Below are 23,470 nucleotides of genomic sequence, written 5' to 3'. Positions count from 1 at the left end.
ACGACGATCTCTCCTATAGAACAGTGACATCGGGTGATGTCACTGCTCTATAGGACCCTCAGTGACACACTGACAGGAGACAATGGATCCTGCAGTGTATCACTGAGGTTACCTGAGTTCAAAGTGTCACTTTATGCCAATTGCTGCATGGGAAAATGTCTCATACAGCAATGCCATAAAGTGAGACTAGGGACTTATTTTTTTACAGCGGCAGAGGAATACAGTGGCGGAAGGATACCTTCCTCCCGTCATTGTGTTCCTGGAGCCCCTGGAGAGCAGTCGCATTATCTGATGCTGCTGCTCTCCACGGGAGATCGTCGTGGGACACTTGTGGATTTCTGCGGACAGGGAGTATATTGGTTGTTTGTTTTTTTCACATTTTTTACAGATGACACTGGCTTCGGGGAACAAAGTGACAAGTAATGGTGAGTATGTAATCTATGTTTAATGTACTGTATGTCTATATGTATGTATTGTATGTATGTATGCAGTATGTATGCATGTATGTATGCATGTAGTATGTTTGTAGCATGTATGTAGTATGTATGTATGTATGTAGTATGTATGGATGTATGTATGTAGCATGTATGTAGTATGTATGTAGCCTGTATGTAGCATGTATGTAGTATGTATGTATGTATGTATGTAGCATGTATGTATGTATGTATGTATGTAGCATGTAGTATGTATGTAGCATGTATGTATGGATGTATGTATGCAGTATGTATGTAGCATGTAAGTATGTAGTATGCAGCATGTATATAGCATGTATGTATGTAGTATGTAGCATGTATGTATGTAGCATGTAGTATGTATGTAGCATATATATGTAGTATGTAGCATGTATGTAGTATGTATGTATGTAGCATGTATGTATGTAGTATGTATGTATGTAGTATGTATGTGGTATGTATGTAGCATGTATGTATGTAGTATGTAGCATGTATGTAGCATCTATGTATGTATATAGTATGTATGTAGCACATATGTAGTATGTATGTAGCATGTATGTATGTAGAATGTATGTATGTAGCATGTATGTATGCAGCATGTATGTATGTATGTAGCATGTACAGTATGTATGTAGCATGTATATATGTATGTAGCATGTATGTAGCATGTATGTATGTATGTAGCATGTATGTAGCATGTATGTATGTATGTAGCATGTATGGAGTATGTATGTAGCATGTATGTATGTATGTAGCATGTATGTATGTATGCCTGTAGCATGTATGGAGTATGTATGTAGCATGTATGTATGGAGTATGTATGGAGTATGTATGTAGCATGTATGTAGCATGTATGTATGTATGTATGTATGTATGTAGCATGTATGGAGTATGTATGGAGTACTTTTTTTTTTTACATTCAACACATTAGCCGGATGATGGGACTACTACTGTCCCATCATTGGCTAATGTGTCAATCACTGTCAGTGTAGCAGGCATCATCCGATGGGACTTGTAGTCCCATCGGACGATGCCTGCACAGACACAAAGACCCACGGCAGTCCGCAAAGACCCCCCTGACAGGTCGTACAGACCCTGGAGAGGCCGCACAGACCCCCCGGCAGGTCGTACAGACCCCAGAGAGGCCGCACAGACCCCCCGGCAGGTCGTACAGACCCCGGAGAGGCCGCACAGACCCCCCGGTAGGTCGTACAGACCCCGGAGAGGCCGCACAGACCCCCCGGCAGGCCGTACAGACCCCAGAGAGGACGCACAGACCCCCGGCAGGCACGCACACTCGCACAGACCCCGCCCGCACAGAGACACGCAGTCTCCGCCCACACACCGCCCACTTTCCATTATAGTGATTTTTGCACTGTGGGGACTTCCGATTCCGATTTCCGATATCGCAGAAATATCGGAACTCGGTATCGGAATTCTGATACCGCAAGTATCGGCCGATACCCGATACTTGCGGTATCGGAATGCTCAACACTAAAAGTGAGACATTTTTGAGAACCGATCAACAACCACCAAGATGACCGTGTTCCCAGCTGAAGAGGGCAAATCTGTAATAAAATCCATGGAGATCTCCGTCCATGCCTACTGGGTACCCCTAGCGGATGTAAAGTGCCAGCAGGACGGGAGCGAGGCATCTTAGCCCTAGCACACGTGGTACATGCTGACACATACGAGACCACGTCCTGTCGGATTTTGGGCCACCAAAACCGACATGACACCAACTCCAAGGTACCCCTAACCCCTAGATGGCCAGCCAGGACAGCATTATGATGCTCACCCAACACCTTTAGGCGAAGATGGAGCGGTACAAATGATTTGTTAATGGGAAGCTCTGGTGGTACTTCCTCCTGAGCCTCAGCAATCTCAGCCTCAACCTCTGTCGTGAGAGCCGAGACCACTACACCTTTTTGGAGGATGGGTACCGGATCTTCCCGAGGCTCTCCCCCCGGAAAACACCTGGATAAAGAATCAGCTTTAGTGTTCTTAGTCCCCGGTCGGTAAGTAACAAAAAAGTTAAACCGCGTGAAAAACAATGCCCAGCGAGCCTGCCTGGGGGACAGACGCTTGGCTGACTCCAGATAAATCAGGTTTTTATGGTCGGTGATAACTGTAACCTGGTGGACCGACCCCTCCAAGAAGTGTCGCCATTCCTCAAAAGCCAACTTGATAGCCAACAATTCCCTGTTGCCGATATCGTAGTTACGTTCGGAGGGTGACAGCTTCTTGGAAAAGTAGGCGCATGGACGCAACTTGCCCAAAGATGAGCCTTGTGACAGCACCGCCCCCACTCCAACCTCAGACACATCAACTTCCACGGTAAATGGTTTCGATACGTCTGGCTGCACCAGAATGGGGGCCGAAGCAAAACTGTCCTTAAGAAATTCAAATGCGCGCACAGCAGCTTCAGGCCAGGCGGAGAAATTGGTACCCTTTTTCGTCATGTCAGTAAGCGGTTTAGCAATGGTAGAAAAATCTTTGATAAACTTCCTATAGTAGTTAGAAAACCCAAGGAACTGCTGAAGTGCTTTCAGGTTATCAGGACGTTCCCAACTCAGCACCGCTTGCACCTTAGCGGCGTCCATTTTAAACCCTGAAGTGGACACAATATAACGCAAGAAAGGCAACTCCTGAACCGAAAATACACATTTCTCAAGTTTAGCATAGAGCTTATTCTCTCCGAGAAGCTGTAACACCTGCCTGACATGCTCTAAATGAGTATCACGGTCGCATGAATAAATGAGAATGTCATCTAAGTACACAATAACGAATTTCCCCAAAATATGCGAGAACACATCATTTATGAAATGTTGAAATACTGCAGGTGCGTTTGTCAACCCAAATGGCATCACCAAATTTTCAAAATGACCCTCAGGAGTATTAAAAGCCGTCTTCCACTCATCACCTTGACGGACTTTTATGAGGTTGTACGCTCCCCTGAGGTCAAGCTTGGAGAACCACTTAGCACCAGCCACCTGGTTGAACAAATCCGGTATAAGTGGCATAGGGTATGGATCACGAACCATAATCTGGTTTAACTCCCTGAAATCCAGACACGGGCGTAGTCCACCATCTTTCTTTTTAACGAACAAGAACCCCGCTGCCACAGGCGAGGACGAAGGCCTGATGTGCCCTTTGCTCAAACTCTCAGCAATGTAGTCCTTTAAAGCTTGCCTCTCAGGACCAGAGATGTTAAACATCCTAGCTTTAGGCAATTTGGCCCCAGTTTTAAACCTGATAGTACAGTCATAGGGGCGATGTGGTGGCAATTCTGAGCAACCCTTCTCTGAGAACACATCCGCGAAATCCAGCAGTGACTCAGGAATGCTAGGAGTCATGGCGGACACACATGTGGCCAGGCAATTCTCCTGGCAAAATCTGCTCCACTGGATTATGTCCTGAGTTTTCCAGTTAATCACCGGGTTATGCAAAGATAACCATGGAAAACCCAAAACCATTTGTGCAGGAAGATTACTGAGCACCCTACATGTAACCTGCTCGAAATGTAGTACCCCAATGTGGAGTTTCACTTCATCCACAAACTCAGTAATTTCCCCCTGTGGGAGAGGAGCAGCATTGATGGTGACCACCCGGATAGGATGAGGCAGTTTTTCGACCGTGAACCCGGCCGTGCGTGCAAACTCCTCATCAATGAGATTAGTGGCCGAACCACTATCCACAAAAACAGTGATAGGCAGCTCTCTGCCAGCGACCATAACCCTGGCAGGGAGCATACATTGAGAGACCACAATGGAAGATATGCATAAACTCAGATTAGTCTCCTCCACACCCTCTGAGCTTAGTAGTTTTCTGCCGATGCGCTTTTTCTTAGGTAACAGAGGACAAGCATTTACATAATGCCCATCTTTACCACAGCAAAAACAGGCTCCCTGGTTCCTGAGCGAGGGGACTCGAGGATGTGACACCCCTGCGATTTGCATGGGCTCCGTGGGCTCACCTGCAGCAACCTCACGTGCACCTACGCTTTCACACAAAGGCGGCGTTCTCTTGCACCCCCTGATGCAAATGGCGATCAATGCGAACAACAAGACTCATAGCAGACTCTAGAGAAGCAGGAGTCTCATACATCAGAAGGACTTGTTTAACCCTTCTCAAAACCACATGAAGAAATTGACTCCGCAGCGCCGGGTCATTCCACTGCGTGTCCACCGCCCAGCGGCGAAATTCAGAACAGTAATCCTACGCCATTCGCTCCCCCTGGTGGAGAGCGTGAATTTTAGATTCTGCTAAAGCCAATCTGTCAGGATCATCATATATATGAGTCCAAGAGCAGAAAAAAACCTCTCCACTGAGTTAAATGCAGCTGAATCAGATGGTAAAGAAAACGCCCAAGCTTGGGGGTCTCCGTTCAGCAATGACAACACCAGGCCCACACGCTGAGCCTCATTACCCGAGGAAATCGGGCGCATAGGAAAATACAATTTGCAAGCTTCATGAAAGACAAAAAATTTACTGCGTTCCCCAGCAAACCTCTCAGGCAAAGGGATCTTTGGCTCTGCAACTCTACCTGCATTTTCAGCTTGCACATTAGATACTACAAGACCCTGCTGCTGGACTGCCCCTTTCAACTCAGTGACCTGTAAGGACAGCGCCTCCAGCTAGCGGGTTATGGAAGTCATGGAATACAAAATTTTGGGGCCGATTATAATGTCACGGGGGTACTGGGTAGACTATAGCTGATTACCTGGGCCCCTGCAATATCCCTCAGACTAGGGAAACCCTGTCTGTCCCTCTCCCAGAGTTTACACTGAAGGTGTGCATGTCTGAGCCGCCAGGCCTGACCCTGACTCCTGTTTCAGTACTAAGCTGAAACCTCGACCCGCCACCCAGTGATAAAACCTCACACCAACCCCTACAGAAAGCACAGACAGGGAAAACTAAAAACGCACCACGCCGCAGACACACAGGAAAACACTATAATGTGCACAGGGCAAAACAAATACAAATATAGGAAGGAGAAATATGACGAAGGATAATACTCCACCAGATACGATATTTCCTCTCCTAGACCACCACTCCAGACCGAAATCACCAGGCACAAGACACAAGCTATAATCGGCGACGCCCAAAGTTCAGCAGAACTATTTAAAGGCAGTGGGCGAGACCCAGCCCTTAATCCGAGTACCAGCTAGATTAACCCCCGAACAACCTAGATGAAATCTAGCCGGCGCCACTGAGCGCATAGTGGACGAATGCGGAATTACCGCTGTGTGTCGGACACCCTAGTGTGAATAGCGTCCGACATGACAGATACGCTACCTTACATAAGGCACCATATTAAGCGACAGAGTGACTTTAAATAATCGCACAGCCTAAAGTTGGAAATACACATGTTGGCAGGGCGTATGCAGATGCAAGAAATTTCTGTCAGTAGATTATTTTTTATAAGGAATAAAGGATTGGGCATGTTGAAATCCATCGTGGTTGATTCCTCCTACACTGATTTCTGCCCGCTTTCCCTCTGACATCTGCCATTGTAAGACTCTGTAGGATTGGTCTTTTAAATACATGTTTTAACTATACGGACCAGAAGTGACAACGATGTAATAATAAGGGACAGCTAGGAGGTAAGAATACCGGTACTTCTTCACAGCACTGTACATGCTTTATTTTGCTGTGTTCTTATTCTTGACTCTATGTAAGCGAATTGGGGGTGAAAATGTCACAGGAATCACTTATTACCATAGTATTTGCATCTAATTAATGGTAATGTTACGTAATGTGACATGACTTAACGTTGTGAATTGCAAATTTGTGGTAAAGTAATAGTGTGATCTTTGCCCCCATTATAAGTTCTAAAAAAAACTTCTAGCCCAGAAAATGCACTATTAGCATAAACATCATGTTAACTTATGTAAATGCCTTGTCTTATGCCATATCAAAGCTTGGTCAGTGGAAATGTTCATATGGAATCGAATAAGCAATCCTTGGGTTCTGAAATACATTAAAAATGGTAATGGAATGTGTCAACTTCACCCTAAAGGAGTTGTCTGGGAGTTTACATGAACCTTAAAAGGCGTATTCCAGGAATCAAAAGTTGATCTGGATCTTGAATGGAGCGGAGGTGTTCTGCACATGCTTTACTTCCACGTTGATTATTGTCGACAGCACTGCTAGAAATAGCCGATTGCAGAACTCAGGCAGTCTGATCTTTGGATCACTGGGGGTCCAATCGAACCCCCAATGATCAGTAAGATATCTCCCATTTATTACTTTCAATTCTGAGAATGCCCCTTTAAAGGATGATATGTTATATAATAGAGAAGTGGCAACCATTTCATTAAATTCCTGCTGCTCCAATGCACCAATTTTCCCCATCAGTCTTAGTCTATTTTACTGCATCAATGAGGCACTGTATATCTACACCGTGTGCAGAATTATTAGGCAAGTTGTATTTTGATCACATGATACTTTTTATACATGTTGTCTTACTCCATGCTATTCAGGCTTGAAAGCCAACTACCAATTAAGTAAATCAGGTGATGTGCATCTCTGTAATGAGGAGGGGTGTTGTCTAATGACATCAAAACCCTATATAAGGTGTGCTTAATTATTAGCCAACTTCCTTTCCTTTGGCAAAATGGGTCAAAAGAGAGATTTGACGGGCTCTGAAAAGTCCAAAATTGTGAGATGTCTTGCAGAGGGATGCAGTAGTCTTGAAATTGCCAAACTTTTGAAGCGTGATCACCGAACAATCAAGCGTTTCATGGCAAATAGTCAACAGGGTCACAAGAAGCGTGTTGGGAAAAAAAGGCGTAAAATAACTGCCCATGAATTGAGGAAAATCAAGCGTGAAGCCGCCAAGATGCCATTTGCCGCCAGTTTTGCCATATTTCAGAGCTGCAACGTTACTGGAGTAACAAAAAGCACAAGGTGTGCGATACTCAGGGACATGGCCAAGGTAAGGAAGGCTGAAAAACGACCACCTTTGAACAAGAAAGATAAGATAAAACGTCAAGACTGGGCCAAGAAATACCTTAAGACTGACTTTTCAAAGGTTTTATGGACTGATGAAATGAGAGTGACTCTTGATGGGCCAGATGGATGGGCCAGAGGCTGGATCAGTAAAGGGCAGAGAGCTCCACTACGACTCAGACGCCAGCAAGGTGGAGGTGGGGTACTGGTATGGGTTGGTATCGTCACAGATGAACTTGTGGGACCTTTTTCGGGTTGAGGATGGAGTGAAGCTCAACTCCCAGACCTACTGCCAGTTTCTGGAAGACAACTTCTTCAAGCAATGGTACAGGAAGAAGTCGGTATCATTCAAGAAATACATGATTTTCATGCAGGACAATGCTCCATCACATGCCTCCAACTACTCCACAGCGTGGCTGGCCAATAAAGGTCTCAAAGAAGAAAAAATAATGACATGGCCCCCTTGCTCACCTGACCTGAACCCCATAGAGAACCTGTGGTCACTCATAAAATGTGAGTTCTACAGGGAGGGAAAACAGTACACCTCTCGGAACAGTGTCTGGGAGGCTGTGGTGGCTGCTGCACTCAATGTTGGTCGTAAACAGATCAAGCAACTGACAGATTCTATGGATGGAAGCCTGTTTAGTGTCATCATAAAGAAAGGTGGCTATATTGGTCACTGATATTTTTGGTTTTGTTTTTGCATGTCAGAAATGTTTATTTCTAAATTTTGTGCAGTGATATTGGTTTACCTGGTGAAAATAAACAAGTGAGATGGGAATATATTTGTTTTTTATTAAGTTGCCTAATAATTCTGCACAGTAATACTTACCTGCACAAACAGATATCCTCCTAAGATAGCCAAATCTAAAAAACCCCACTCCAACTTCCAAAAATACTAAGCTTTGATATTTATAAGTCTTTTGGGTTGATTGAGAACATAGTTGTTGATCAATAATAAAAATAATCCTCTAAAATACAACTTGCCTAATAATTCTGCACACAGTGTATGTGAACTCTGCAGCCCATCACTGGTGTATATGCAAGAGGTGAGCTTCCATGATTAACACAAGACTACTGACGACAGTGATGTACTGAAGCCGGGGTCACACTTGCAACTGCAATGTGAGAAACTTGTGCGAGTCTCTCGCCTCAGTACCCGGCACTGCTGCCGGCACTTGGGACTGGAGTGTGTGGCGGCAGTGTCGGGTACTGAGGCGAGAGACTCGTGCAAATTTCTCACATTGCAGTTGCAAGTGTAACTCTGGCCTAAAGGGTAATCTCTTGAGAAGAGGGCCATATCAAAGGCAAGTAAAGTGTGTTTTTGGATGTGGAGGGTTTTTTTTTGCCATTTCCTATTATTAAATTGTGTTATCCCATAAATAACATGTATCACCTATCCACAGAGTCCTTAATATTTGTATGATCATTAGGGTCTAACCACCTAGACCTCCACCGATAAAGTCTCCTGTGTGAATGGAACAGTAGTAAGCATATGTGACCATTGCTCCAGTCACTGTCTATAGGAGTTATGGTTGCACATGGTCACTACTGCAACATTCATTCAGGGGACTTTGCACCCCATGTTCATGGGATCAGAGGAAGAGTCAGCAGAGAAACACAATAGATCCTGTTGATAAGTGATCGATATCATTTAGGAGACAACATTTCTTACATTCCTGGACATACATAGGACCGAGGTGCTCAACGCATGTTGTTGACCCAGAGCTTTTGCTCCTGATTTTATACTTAATGCCCAAACCATTGGAAAGGTAAATTCACATGTTGCAACAAGATAGCCAAGTTTTGATATTTATTTGTTTTTATTTAGATATCTATCTATCTGGCAATGTTATTTGGCATACAAAATATGTATGAACCAGCTCATCCTGGATAAGGCTCCAACGATCCTCATCATGGAAAACACACTCCTGCCTAATGTGGTGGAACGATGAACTGAAGTAAGAAGACTTCAAGCTGTATTCTTTATCCAAAACTATGCACAAGCTCTATTCCAACTGAGTTACAAATTACATTCCCGGTACATCCAAAATTATGTTGATGTTCCTACGCTTTTTACACTCCATAAATAACGCCTGGAGTATGGCTGGAAAGAATCTTACTACAGATCAAAGTTATTTAGCACCTTACAGCAACCATCAGTGTTTGAGAACTATATTACTGCATCATTTGGGCACTATTACATGGTGATCATCATGGCTGCCACCAGGAATTTCAGGGCTTCATACTGGCAAAATTGTTGGCCCCCCTTGAGACTCTGCCCAGGCTCCACCCTAGCTCTGCCTTCATCCCTCGAACCTTCCATAGTCACACCGCACACTTTTGGAAAAACTCCACTTATGCACCACATCCACACCAATCACACATTAACAGTTCCCATCAAACACCAGATCACATATATAGCATCCCCTAATCACAAACATGCCTTGAAAGGCCCTAATAATTATCACATATGATGTGTATAGGGGATAATAATATATACAGTGGCTCGGCTGTGCTGCCTCAGCCAGTTTGGGCCCTCCTTCTTTGCTTCTGCTCACCAGGCCCCATACGTCAGTAATGGAGTAATGCCTTGACAGTGGCACTGGTGGTTATCACCAAAAGATAATGCATATAGCTCCGCTAAATATAAGGTTATCTCTGATCACATGAAATGATTACAGCAATAGCCCTACAAGGCTGAGCTGAAAATTGAATGTTCATAAACAATACTATAACTAATAGCTACTAGAGAAGAGCGAATCTGCTAGATTTGATTCACTTGAGATCGGACAGGAAATTTGAGCTGAATTGCTGGTAAAAGCCATTTATTATACTCTCTGCAGACCCCGAAGTATGATAAATGGAAGGGTTACAAAATAAAAAATACAATATTTACCCCATCTCTCACCTATCCTGACTCTACATATCTTGTCAGTATTCTGCTACCTTGCTTCCTCCCTTCAGCTCCCATCTCTTCTTCACTTTTCTGCGACTCTGGCACTCACAAGATCTCACAAGTGCCTGAGATGATCCTAAAGCCCCCCTGTATACATTAGTTAACTTGTTGGTCAACACCTATATCTCCTGACGCACTCATACACAGAAGCACTTGGCAAATTACAGAGCTCTTCTGTTCTCTATTAGAGATCGGCTACCAGATTCTTCCAGCTATGGCTTACAGAGAACAAAGGATTAGCCACTGGAAATCCAAAATGCTGGATCCTTCTACCCACTAATATCAACTGTTTAGGAAGAGTTTGGATACTTTCATGCACGTTAGATGGTCGTCTGATCCAACCGATATAGACGTGCTTGGGCATTTTATGAGTCTAATGATTATGGGGTCATTTGGCTTCCCATAAACAATCGATTAAAGTTGGTTGACCAATTATTGTGTATGGGGGCCTCTGGCCTCTCTCCTGACAGATTATTTGAGTAAAAATAAGCATGGGTTCTCCAGGTAGATAAGTTTCTGATAACAGGGTAAGTTTCTGCTCTACCCACTAAAACCACAGGACTAGGAGGAGTCAGGAAGATCCAGATCCAGCAAAGTTTACTTTGACTCTGATGACACAAAGCTGGGATAACAGGGCACAATAAAATGTAAAGCTGACTGAGGCAATTAAATTAAACTAATTGGGGGGTTACTTAATAGCCTGTTTAGACAGCGAAACCACATTTCTATGTACATAGATTTTTCACATTTAGCTGTGTGCCCACAATGAGTTTTTGGTGAGTTTTTGATGCTGCGTATTTTCGCTGTTAATAAAGTCGCATCTTACAGTTCCAGCAAAGTGAATGGGATTTATTGATATCTCATGCCCACTGTGTTTCAAATCCCCGACATACCAATTTCTCTCGCAGTTACGCTGAAAAGTGTGAGTGTTATGTGCAGATTTTTCCCATAGACTTGAATTAGATGGAAAAAGATCTGCAGGTAATACATTTTTAGTGCATTTCTATAGTGGAAATGCATCAAAAACACATGTAATCCACATATGATTGAATGAACAAAGTTTTGTCAAAGCCAAATACCAGGAAGCATAAAAAACAAAGCAACTTTATTTATAACATGACATTCCAAAAAGAGACGTCTCCATGACATCTCCTTGGCTGTCTGCAGCTTCCAATACCTCTGCAACCTGTCTGAAGTCTCCCTTATATCTCCAACCAGCCTATGGCTGGTAGTAGCTCTCATACTTGTTTCCAGGCTTCCAGGACCACTACTAAGTGTCCGCCTGTGGTTTCCAGCACATCTCTTGTCCACTTACAGCTTCCAGGATTCCTGTTACATGTCTGCCTGCGGCTTCCAGGATTTCTCCTGTTCGCTTGAGGCTACTAGGACCTCTGCTACCTGTTCCCGGTCTTCCAGGACCTCTGTTGCATGTCTGCCTATGGCTTCCAGGATGTTTCCTGCCTGCTTGCGGCTTCCAGGATCTCCGCTACCTATTGCTGGTCTTCCAGGATCTCTCCTATTTGTCTGCAGTCTCCAGGACAACTAAGTGCGGCTTTCAGTACCTCTGCTACTTGCTCCCAGTCTTCCAGGACCTCTGCTACGTATCCACCTGCAGCTTACAAGATGTCTCCTGACTGGTTGCTACTTCCAGTACCTCTGCTACATGTTTCCAGCGTGCCTCATCTGCCTGCTGCACCGATGTCTGTGGCCCCTGTACCCACTCAGACCTTGGGCTTTCAGGCTCCACCTCACCCAGTGAGCCTGACAAATCTGTACTGAGAGCAGAATACACATTGGATGGTTGGCCAGCTTCTCTGTCAGCTTTCGTCAATGTGTGTGGAGTTATTTAGTGGAATTTTTTTACCTTTTTTTCTGACTGGATCAATTGCATTTACAGTTTATATAATCTCAACCTAATAGAAATTTATTTTTAGCTTTAATATATTAAGTGTTAATGAAAACTAAACAGGAAAAACAAAGAATTCTAAACTCAAACAAACAGCTTTTTTCTTTTCTTCAAACAAGACATCTTTAGTGTAAATGAAATCGGTGTGAACATTGTGCGACCTGTAAATATATTAAACACATAATAATAAGAAGAAAACACCTTCAGGGCACCAGCGGTTTCTTCAGGTTCCGGTGCTTATCTTATTAGTTTTACATATAGATGTGTTTACTATTGACAGTAGGCGAAGAGCGTGAAGCTTCCATTATATTATAATAATCTCGCTGCCGGTAACTTCTTTAGTGTAAAGGGAGGTCACTGCTCTCAATCTACGTTATATTACAGAACACACAGACACACAAATAAATTGAATGACTGGTCATGGAAATCCTAAACGCAAAGCTACATTTATCTAATACATGAGTCTTATTGTTCTGTAGAAGGAACATAAAATTGTGCCCACCAGGGTCAGAGAAGAAGGAGAAATCATGGGTATAGAAATAAGACATTTCTATATTTTACATTATGCTACTTTATCTTATATAATAAATGGAATATATAAACTGGCCTTTGTGCATACAATACACATGTACTGATTCATCACAGAATGTATCTCTATCATTTATCTAAACTTTCCAACAATTATGTTATTATAGGCATCACAATACTGAAAAGACGATCTCTATAAGGATAAATTCCGATTAATCAGCACAGAGCTTTGGTCTTGTAGAACAAGATGTGGGCTGTCCTTGCCATAAAGTAATGGGAATCTTGTCGATTTGTCAATAGGATGTGACTGTCACTGTTAAGATATTGGGGTTACCTGGCATATTTTCTACTTGTTTATTACCATTACGATAGCGACACTTAAGGCAATGTGCACACAACGAGTATTTGCAGCAAATTTTTCTGCAGCAAAAAACAGTGTTGGCAAGAAAAATACTCACTGCATAAAATACTCACGTTATTGACTTGATTTTGATGTGTTTACACTTGTGTTTTGTCCCATTCATTTGAGTAAGAGTAAAAATCGCTGCAAAAACACTGAAGGAATTGCTCTATATTTGAAAAAAAAATGCTATGATGGCTCAAGTCCGCAAAATAAAAAAATAAGCAGCATGTGCACGAGATGTCAGAACCCTCATTTATTTTGAATGTAGTGTATAATTCTATTTTTCTGTAGCAAAAAATGCACAGAAAAAAATGTGGCAAAAATGCAACGTGTGAACAAGCCCTAACAGTTATCTATTAGATGTAATATGATACACGATGTGCTGGGATCTCCTGTTCAGCTTTCTGGTTCTGTAAAGCAATATATTTTCCTGTAATTATGCGCTTATGGCAGATGCAGCGCTGTCTCATGTCTTATGTTCTACTTGTTCAGATTGGCTACTCTGCTCACGCTCACCCAGCACTTACTGCATTATTGAAGTTTATATATAGCACTAGAAATAGGCCCGATGCTATCGCATTGGGAGTGCGGTGAAATTAACATCTGTGTACATCACCGCTATTCCCCATGCAGGCACAGTAACAGCCGCGTCGTTACCGCGCATGCGCGGGTAGAGCACGCAGTTGTGGCTGTTATTGCGCATGCGTGGGAATAGTGGTGATGTGAATGTCACGTGCGCAGGCGCAAGTGACACTGCTACAATGCCTTATAGGATTCGGGGACAGCAGCCGGAAGTCCCAACTGGTGATTATTATATAGGACTAGAACTAGGCCTGATGCTATTGCATCGGGAGTGCATATTCCCCACGCAGGCGCAGTAACAGCCGCGTCGTTACCGCACATGTAGGTAGAGCGGGTAGAGCGCGCAGTTGTGGCTGTTACTACACATGCTTGGGAATAGCGGTGACGTGCATGTCACTCGCAGTACAGTTCGTAGCCTATTCCCGCGCAAGCGTAGTAACAACATGGCTGTTACTGCGCCTGCGTGGGAATAGCGGAGACGTGTATGTCACTTGCGCAGGCACAAGTTACACTGCCGCGGTGCTTTATGGGATTCGGGGACACCAGTCGGAAGTCCCAACTGGCGATTATATAATAGGATATCCATGGGCTTATAAAGGAGTGGAAGATATGTCAGTACCCCTTCTGAAAAACATTTATATGAATGTAATGCAGTGACCGGTTTTATATGTGGTTTTATATAATCTGTGCTGAAGCCGTTTGTTAGCCTGTGGACAGGGTTGGCTATTAGAAGCCAATCCATGGTGGTAGGAGTTAGCTGCGAATGTAGGAACTATGTTTTCTATTAGTTGAGGGATTGGCGAGCAGCTTAAGAACTGGCAAGAAGAAATTGCTGCTAGGAAAAGACCACAAGTGGAGAGTGTGTTTAGCTCAGACGAATAAAAGATAGCAAGTTTGAGAACAAGTTTCTACAAGCAACTGACTTTAATATAGCCAGAGTGCAGAGATTGAAAGAGAAATAAGAAGGCTCATTTCCACCTTCAGTGAGTACAGCCATAGTATCACTGAGCTGTAGAGCCATAATTTCCTAAGGCAACTAGAAGGAGTGAGCTACAAGTGTATCCTGTTAGTCGATCCTTAAACATAGGAGTTTCTAAACTGACCGGGAGGGGACATGAAGGTACACCTGTAGTGGATCATAAAGAAGGTAAATGGCCAGAATTAGAAAGCTTGAAAAGTACTCTGACATTCGTGTATAATATCAATACCATCAAAATGCTGTGGGTGTTACGCATAAGAAGAAGGCTCTGTATGACACCTGTATGACACCGAAAATTTGTACTGAAAATGTAATGCCTGCTATTGATTGTGAAAGTTCTATTCAAGGAATTCCAGTGAAGATATTTTTATATTTTTATATTTTTACATCAGACTCTGATCTTTCAGATTCATTGCATATTGTCAAAGTCGCTATACCTCAATCCTCCACAACATGAACACATACTCAGGTGCTTTGGGACCATGATGCAAACCTTGCACGAATCGTCCGTTACAGGCGCTAAGTACATTTGGTGTGACCATCCATTTCCTTCAAAATAACATCGAAGCATGAAAAATCGGAAGAGACTTGCAGGACCTTGGTATGGCAGCCGCTTTAATTATCTATGCCTGCCAAACCAGAGCCCTGTGGACCTCCTACTACCTGATGGCAACCCCAATGCTTCTTCTGATTAGTAGGCCCAGCGTGACATTATGATGCACCGAGCATAATAATCAGAAGAGGCGCTATGCATGTAGTAGGAGGTCTGCAGGACTCTTCTCTGGCAGCCACAGACAATCAACATGGCCGCTACATCAGGGTCCTACAAATCTTTTTGCTCAATTCTGATACGTAAATATAACATAATCTAAGATGATAAACCTTGGAACTTTATATTGTTTTCAGCTTACAAAGCACCAGAGTTGTGCACATTTATCACAGAGACTCAGTGGTGAATTCACCATCCAACAACTACAAAACCATGTGTTTCCAGACCCTGGCAGTCACCAATCTTCTATGAGCATTATTCAGCGGTATAAAATAGGCATCGCCACGCAGGGAAGAGGTGCAGTTAAGGCGACAAACATTTCATGCTAACTTGCGCTTTTTCTGTGCATTGACCCTGAAGTGATGTCTAAGGCTACTTTCTCACTAGCGTTAACTGCAATCCGCCACAATGCGTCGTTTTGCCGAAAAAACGCATCCTGCAAAAGTGCTTGCAGGATGCGTTTTTTCTGCATTGACTTACATTAAGCGACGTATTGCGACGGATTGACACACGTCGCAACCGTCGTGCGACGGTTGCGCCGTGTTGTGGCGGACCGTCGGGACCAAAAAACGCTACATGTAACGTTTTTTGCTCACGACGGTCCGCTTTTTCCGACCGCGCATGTATGGCCGGAACTCCGCCCCCACCTCCCCGCACTTCCCCGCACCTCACAATGGGGCAGCGGATGCGCTGGAAAAATGCATCCGCTGCCCCCGTTGTGCGGCGGAGACAATGCTAGCATCGGGAACCTCGGCCCGACGCACCGCGACGGGCCGAGCCCGACGCTAGTGTGAAAGTAGCCTAACAGATACCCACTAGTGGATACAAGAGAGAACTGCATACAACATTGCAGAATTCAAATGTAAACATGTTCACCATAGGTTACAATTAAGAATATTGAAAAAAACAAAATAACAACATAGAGAACACAGGAAAAGAAAATACGAAAAAGAAATGTAATAATATTTTTTTAAAAACCACCAAGATATTTATGGTCTTTTAGAACCACATTACCGAGTGGCACAGTTTGCACAATCCATTTGGCATCTACTTGTAACTACCCTTGTGGCGATCTCTGCCCAGCCTCAAAGGTGCTGCTTGTTCATTACCAGCAAAATGAAAAACCTTGGGGTCACCTCGATGGCAGTTCCTAACATGTTCAATTAGCCTATGCCTCGTTTCCTTGTTTATACCTCTGATTAAGTGCACAGAAAAGGTCGGTGAGTGCCGTGGTGCCGCAGTCTTTTTCTTCGCTTGGAATCACATTATCATCAGTTGTAACATGCTCCGATGTATTAATGTAAGGTTGAATTCAACATGAGTATTTCGTGCTCACAACCACTTAGGCATATACACTATAGCGATCTTCACACTGGTCTTTATGAAGAGGCAGGATGGAGTACGATTCTCCAGATTTATTAAAAGATGCACGCCTCTTAATGAATCAGTGTGTACATGGCCAAAAATCTTACTCCATTTCTTGCTGGAATAGCAAACACCACCACTCATCATGAATTTGACAGGCGGTGTGTGCCACGCCCCATCCCACCGCAGCTCCGCTCACTTTACCGGAGCTGTACAAACATGGAGTGAGAACGCCAAAAGCCACAAAATTTGAGTGAGCTGCCACTTTTCAAAGCTTTTTATAACCAAATTCTGGTATAAAAGCATTGGTGAATCGGGCTCTGTATGTCTCTTCAAATTAGGATCAAAGTTTTATTGTGCCGATGCATTTCGTGGCAATCTGCCACTTCCTCAGGGCCAAAAGTTTTACAGTATCTGTTTACAGCAATGGTTTTATACAAAACCTTCATGGCATCACAATTACAAACAAACAAACATCACTTCCTGTGAAAACGCCCCCTCCAATGTCAGAATGTCATAAAACAGTTACAATTTATTATTATTATATTGTAGTATTATACAATGACTTTATTTCAAAATCTAAACTCTGATGAAACACATTATCCACCTAAACAATCAGTCTTTATTTAAAAAAAATATATATAAAAAAACTAATGATCACTACACATTAATTTTTTACAAAACCTTCATAATATAAAGATATTGTGACTGTCGTGTGACACCTCGACTTTGGAGGGGGTGTTTTCGCAGGAAGTGATGTTTGTTTGCTTGTGATGTCATGAAGGTTTGGTATAAAACCTCATCCATTCCCAACAAGTGGAGAGATAGTATGATGGTAATGGGTAGCCCTAAGTGGTTGGGCTTGCCCAAAACTTGTGAGTTTGATTCTTGCTAACTCTATTTTTCAGAAAAAAAATTAATATGTAGTGATCATTAGTTTTTTATATATATTTTTTTGAATTAAAGACTGATTGTTTAGGTGGATAATGTGTTTCATCAGAGTTTAGATTTTGAAATAAAGTCATTGTAACTGTTTTATGACATTCTGACATTGGAGGGGGCGTTTTCACAGGAAGTGATGTCTGTTTGTTTGTAATTGTGATGCCATGAAGGTTTGGTATAAAACCACTGCTAACAGATACTGTAAAGCTTTAAGCCCTGAGAAAGTGGCAGATTGCCACGAAACGCGTCGGCACCATAAAGCTTTTAAGAACATGTCCATCGTTGTGTGGTCAGCGCGGATACAAGATTACCGGTCTTCTTATTCCTTCTTTGTGACATTGGTATCCACAGGAGTCTGCAGCGACCACTGTTTCCTTTCATATCCTGCAAGGGGTTGTGAATTTTCACAACCTGTAAAGGTGAGTGCACCTACCAAGTATTGTCATCCAAATTATCACTTTTATCTCCCTATGTGCACTCTCTTTCCTTAATTTCTTCATATTAGGAGGCATTCAGGCAAGCCAGGTATTACTCTCTGTACATGGGCCATGGAGTACTATGGTGTGAATTCACACATAAAGGGGTTGTCTCTTTAAAAAAAAAAATATACCATATCATTGAAGAGATTTAAAGTAACCCTCTTGGGGTCTAACACGGTCTCTTTTCAGTTGTTCAAGGTTTTGTTGATTGACTGCAGCCGTTTTGTCACATCTACAGTGATTGTAACTGCCGCAGCCAATCACTAGGCTCAGTGGCTCTGCAAATGCAGTTGGCACTCAGCGCCTAGTCAATTGAATTGGTATAAGTTTAAGTTGACCACTTTTGAGTTTAAGCTAAATACAGAGGCATACCCAACACAGAGGATGGGTGCATTGCTGCTATGGAGGCAAAGATGAGCCAGTACTGAACCTTTTCCCCTAATTTGTGAGACACTGTTATATTAAGCCTCTGGTTGGAGCTCAGTATTAATAAACCAATTCCATATGCATTTACCTCCCCCTAGAGGTGGCGGCATGTAGCCAGAATTTTGTCATTTATCAAGTAAAAAAATCTTGTTTTTAACAGATTGCTGTTACAAGTAAGAAGTTCCCACAAACTTATAAAAAATACTGTACATAAGTCTTTGCTAGTATCATGTTCAGGTTAATGCCTTATAAAATGCTAACCCCATATAAAAATGACACAGAAAAGAAGACAGTAAGAAAGCACTACTTGCATCTTAAGCGTTTTTCCAGGAATGCTGAGCAAGACCTACTTTCTCATAGTACTTGATCTCGTAGTCCAGAATGACCCCATTAGGATAGTCGGGTTCTTGCCACGAAAGAGCAATACTGTTTTGAGAGGCCCAGTCTTTCCTCACCATACCAATTAGTGAAGGAGCTGAAATAGAAAAAATAACAGTATAAGCAGTGAAAGACTACAGTTCAGGTATTTTAAAATAGGGCACCAGGAGACTTATTTTACACTATTTTCCAGTTTAGGTTTAGGTTCTGTGTATTGTAGTTCTAAGTTAGATATACGCATGGAATCATGTGTAATGTTTAAAGGAAATCTGTCACCAGGTTTTTGCCACATAATCTGGGACGACATAAAGTAAGGAAATAGACACTGATTACAGTGATGTGTAAGTACTGGACTGCTCGCTGTAGTTTTGATATAATCTCTTTGTTATTAGTAGGAAATCACTAGCGGACTAGTAAACCTGCTGTCATGTAGTTCTCCACATATGTGAGTTCTGTATAACCCCTCCCCCACTACTGATTGGCAGCATTCTGCCTATGCACAGTAAACACAGAAAACTGCCAATCAGAGGGGTGGGTGGGATTATACACAGCTCAGCATTCAGAGAACTGCTAGATCTGTGTTATGCACGTAGTTGTGGAACCACTGTACCATGGTTGTGGGAGAGCCTGGAGGGGTGTAACTAAGCAACCAACTGGTTCTTCACTAGAGCCCCTGATGTTGTGGTTAGACTTGAACCCTGGAGGATGCCAGGTGCTACTCCAGGACAGAACCCGGAGCCGCAACAGTCGACCCCAAAGGGACAGGGCCACAGTACCCTTCAGGAACTGGTTAACAGGACGACTAGCGGCTTGTCAGACAGAACAGGTTCAGAATAAGACTGCACGGATAGTAGACAAAACAGGTTCCATATAGGACTGCAAGTCTGTTAGACAGAACAGGTACTGGATCATGCACAGACAGGATAGGTTCAGGAACACAGGGCAGACTCAGTGCAGGAACACAGGTTCAGACTGGACAGGTGAGAGTAGCGGTACAGGTGTGGATGAGATGGATCAGACTCTGGACTGGTACAAGTAGGACGGGCTCAGGAGCAGTTTAAAGTAGGATGGCAGAATCAAGTTCAGACAGGATGGGCAGGATCATGTAGATAGGATGAACAGGATCAGAATCAGATAGCCCACGTACAGGGACCATATAACAAGGTAGCAGGATAGCACACTGATACTAATGTTGCTACGGAACCTCACAATAGGGGAGGGTGCCTTAAATATCAGACATTCCCCAGATTTGGCTGGGGACATTTTCAGAAGCATGTGCGTTGTCCCTTTAAAGGCAGTGAATGCGCCCTAGCACACTCCCAAGAAACATCTGTGCTGTATGCAGGTCCAGGGAGGAAGCAGATGCACACGTCAACTGGAGCAGTGTGGGATCCAAAAAATCTGCTTGCTAAAAACCCCTCTTTTACAGGCCATGTCACTCAACTCCATTACTCACTGCCCAAAAGCGTGCATGGATTCTGGAACTCAGTCTGAAGTGAGAAGTGATCCTGGCATCACTCACTGCTTTATGAGTGGATGTGGGGGTTCGAAGGAGGTTTGCCAACTTTGCCCAAAGTCTACAGGGTCTGCACTATAGCTCAGAGCCTTCTTGACATTTTGGGTAACACAGCAATTATGCTGTTAATTGGGTAGTCCACTACATGGGAAAAATCACTATTTCTGACCGTTATAAGATTTGTTTCCAGCATTTTTACAAGTTTCCAATCTTTTTGATGGAGATAGATTAATCAAATTAATCCCTCAACACACAAATAATGTTTCTAATAGAACACATTTCAAAAATAATTAGAGGATCCAAGGCCGGCTCCAGGTTTTCGCTCTGGGTGAAAGAATATCAATGGGCCCCTTTAATACCGTATATACCACAATTCATGATGCACAGATACGACAGAGAAGTATAGGTATAGTACAATTCCAAAGATTTTGCTTACTTCTTACATTTCATGAATAATATGATATCTATTGTAAATTCTACAATACCATACAGCAGAGGGGATTTATGCACGTCAACCCCTTATATGGGAAAGATATATATCTCGGTACCGTGTTAGCCAGTGGATAGAAAAATATTTAAAATTGAGAGTCCTCAGTGGTTGATACCTTTTAATGGCTAACAGAAAAGATGGTAACAAATTGCAAGCTTTCGAGACTACTCAGGTCTCTTCATCAGGCATAGACTAATACAAAATCTGAAGAATCACGTATTTATGCACAACACAGCACAGAAAAATGCCATAGATAAGACAGGTGACATGAAGCAGAACCACCATTATGTGAGTGATAAACAGTTATGTCCATAAATATTGGAGCAATTCATAGATAAGGAGTGTGAATGTTTTATTGTCCTCTGATTGGGGTCTGGTTCTATCTTATGGTGACCCCACATGGTCTGAGGAGCAAATTTCTTAGTTGATGTAAAAAGACATAAAAGATGCCCGCTTACAATCCATTTTTCCAAACCCCCACTACTGTGTTTTAGGCAGCCCCCAAATCTAAGAAGCATCATTGTCAGAAGCTCGCTGTATTCTCCAACAGCTGCAGAAACATTTCCTTGCAACCAGAAAAAATGTAAAACCTGTCCATTTATAATGAGCACGGACAAAATAAAGATCCCCAATTCACATTAGGACTACAAGATACCAGGAACTTTCAGCTGCGTCACTTCTAATGTGGTGTACTTAATTATTTGTACTAAATGTCCAACTGGGGGTCTGAACACTGTGTTCCAAATTATTATGCAAATAATATTTCCTCATATTTTCTCTAAATTACCTATCTGAATTGCAGTCATTGTTATTTTCCAATCATCTACTATTCCAGTATAATTGCAATGTTTTGGAACAAACTGCCTATGAAAACAGTATCTTTAAAAAAAAAAATAAACACTCAAAATGCATGTTCCAAATTATTATGCACAGCAGAGTTTTCAACCTTTTTTTATTTTGAACAAAAAAATGGTCAATTGTGAAGTTATAAGCATTATCAGCTTATTACAAAATGAAATTAAACAGTTTTCAAGTGAAAACTTTATTCTAGGTGATGTTACATTTGCACATAGGACCCCTTGTTTGAAAGAAGCTTCTGAACTCTCTCGTCCATTGAATTTGTCAGTTTTTGGATGGTTTCTGCTTCAATTGTTTTGCATGTGGACAGAATACCCTCCCAGAGCTGTTGCTTAGATGTGAACTGCCTCCCGCCATCATAGACACTCCTTTTGATGATGCTCCAGAGGTTCTCAATGGGGTTGAGGTCAGGGGAAGATGGTGGCCACACCATAAGTTTGTCCTCTTTTATGCCCATAGCAGCCAGAGATGCAGATGCATTTTTTGTGGCATGCATGAAAATGATCTTGCTGCGGAAAGCACGGTTCTTCCTCTTGAACCATGGCAGGAAGTGTTGTTTTAGAAACTCCACATAGATTATGGAGTTCATCTTTACCCCTTCAGGGATCATAAAGGGGCCGACAATCTATCTCCCCATGATTCCAGCCCAAAACATTACTCCACCTCCTCCTTGTTGGCGCCTTAGCCGTGTTTTCATGGGGTGTCCATCAACCAGCCATCCTCCACTCCATCCATCTGGACCATCGAGCATTGCACGGCACTCATCGGTGAACAAAACAGTTTGGAAGTCAGTCTTCATGTATCGTTTGGCCCACTGGAGCCGTTTCTGCTTGTGTGCAGTGGATAGAGGTGGTCGACAGGATGGCTTAAGCACAGCTGCAAACTTCTGAAGGACCCTGCATCTTGTTGTTCTGGGGACGTTGGAGGCACCAGCAGCTTCAAAAACTTGTCTGCTGCTATGACAAGGCATTTTTGCAGTTGCTCTTTTAACCTTATGCAATTGCCTGTTGGAAGGAGTCATCAATTTTTCCTTATCAGCACGCACACGTGTGTGCTGGGAATCAGCTACATACTTGATTGTGCGATGATCACGATGAAGTGTCTTGGCAATGTTGATTGTAGTCATGCCTTGACCTAAGTACTCCACAATTTGTTGCTTCCCAGCAGCCGACACATCCTTTTTCTTTCCCATTTTGGCAAAAAATGTAGGCTGCTTAACCCCTTTACCCCCAAGGGTGGTTTGCACGTTAATGACCGGGCCAATTTTTACAATTCTGACCACTGTCCCTTTATGAGGTTATAACTCTGGAACGCTTCAACGGATCCCAGTAATTCTGACAATGTTTTCTCGTGACATATTGTACTTCATGATAGTGGTAAAATTTCTTTGATATTACCTGCGTTTATTCATGAAAAAAACGGAAATTTGGCGAAAATTTTGAAAATTTCGCAATTTTCCAAATTTGAATTTTTATACAATTAAA

General features: G+C 42.8%; 1 protein-coding gene across 2 annotated transcripts in view; it reads right to left on the bottom strand.

The window, feature by feature from the left end:
* Positions 1 to 23,470, bottom strand: part of EPHA6 (EPH receptor A6) — a 1,167,010-nt gene that overhangs the window by 387,479 nt on the left and 756,061 nt on the right. For both annotated transcript variants that reach the window (XM_077294107.1, XM_077294108.1), the window contains exon 6: positions 19,095 to 19,219. In XM_077294107.1, the coding sequence (XP_077150222.1) occupies positions 19,095 to 19,219 (125 nt within the window). The remainder of the gene's footprint in view (positions 1 to 19,094; positions 19,220 to 23,470) is intronic.

Source organism: Ranitomeya variabilis, chromosome 3, assembly GCF_051348905.1.
Source record: "Ranitomeya variabilis isolate aRanVar5 chromosome 3, aRanVar5.hap1, whole genome shotgun sequence".
Lineage (NCBI taxonomy): Eukaryota > Metazoa > Chordata > Amphibia > Anura > Dendrobatidae > Ranitomeya > Ranitomeya variabilis.
Note: the sequence above shows the minus strand (reverse complement) of the source record. Positions and strands in the feature narration are given on the sequence as shown.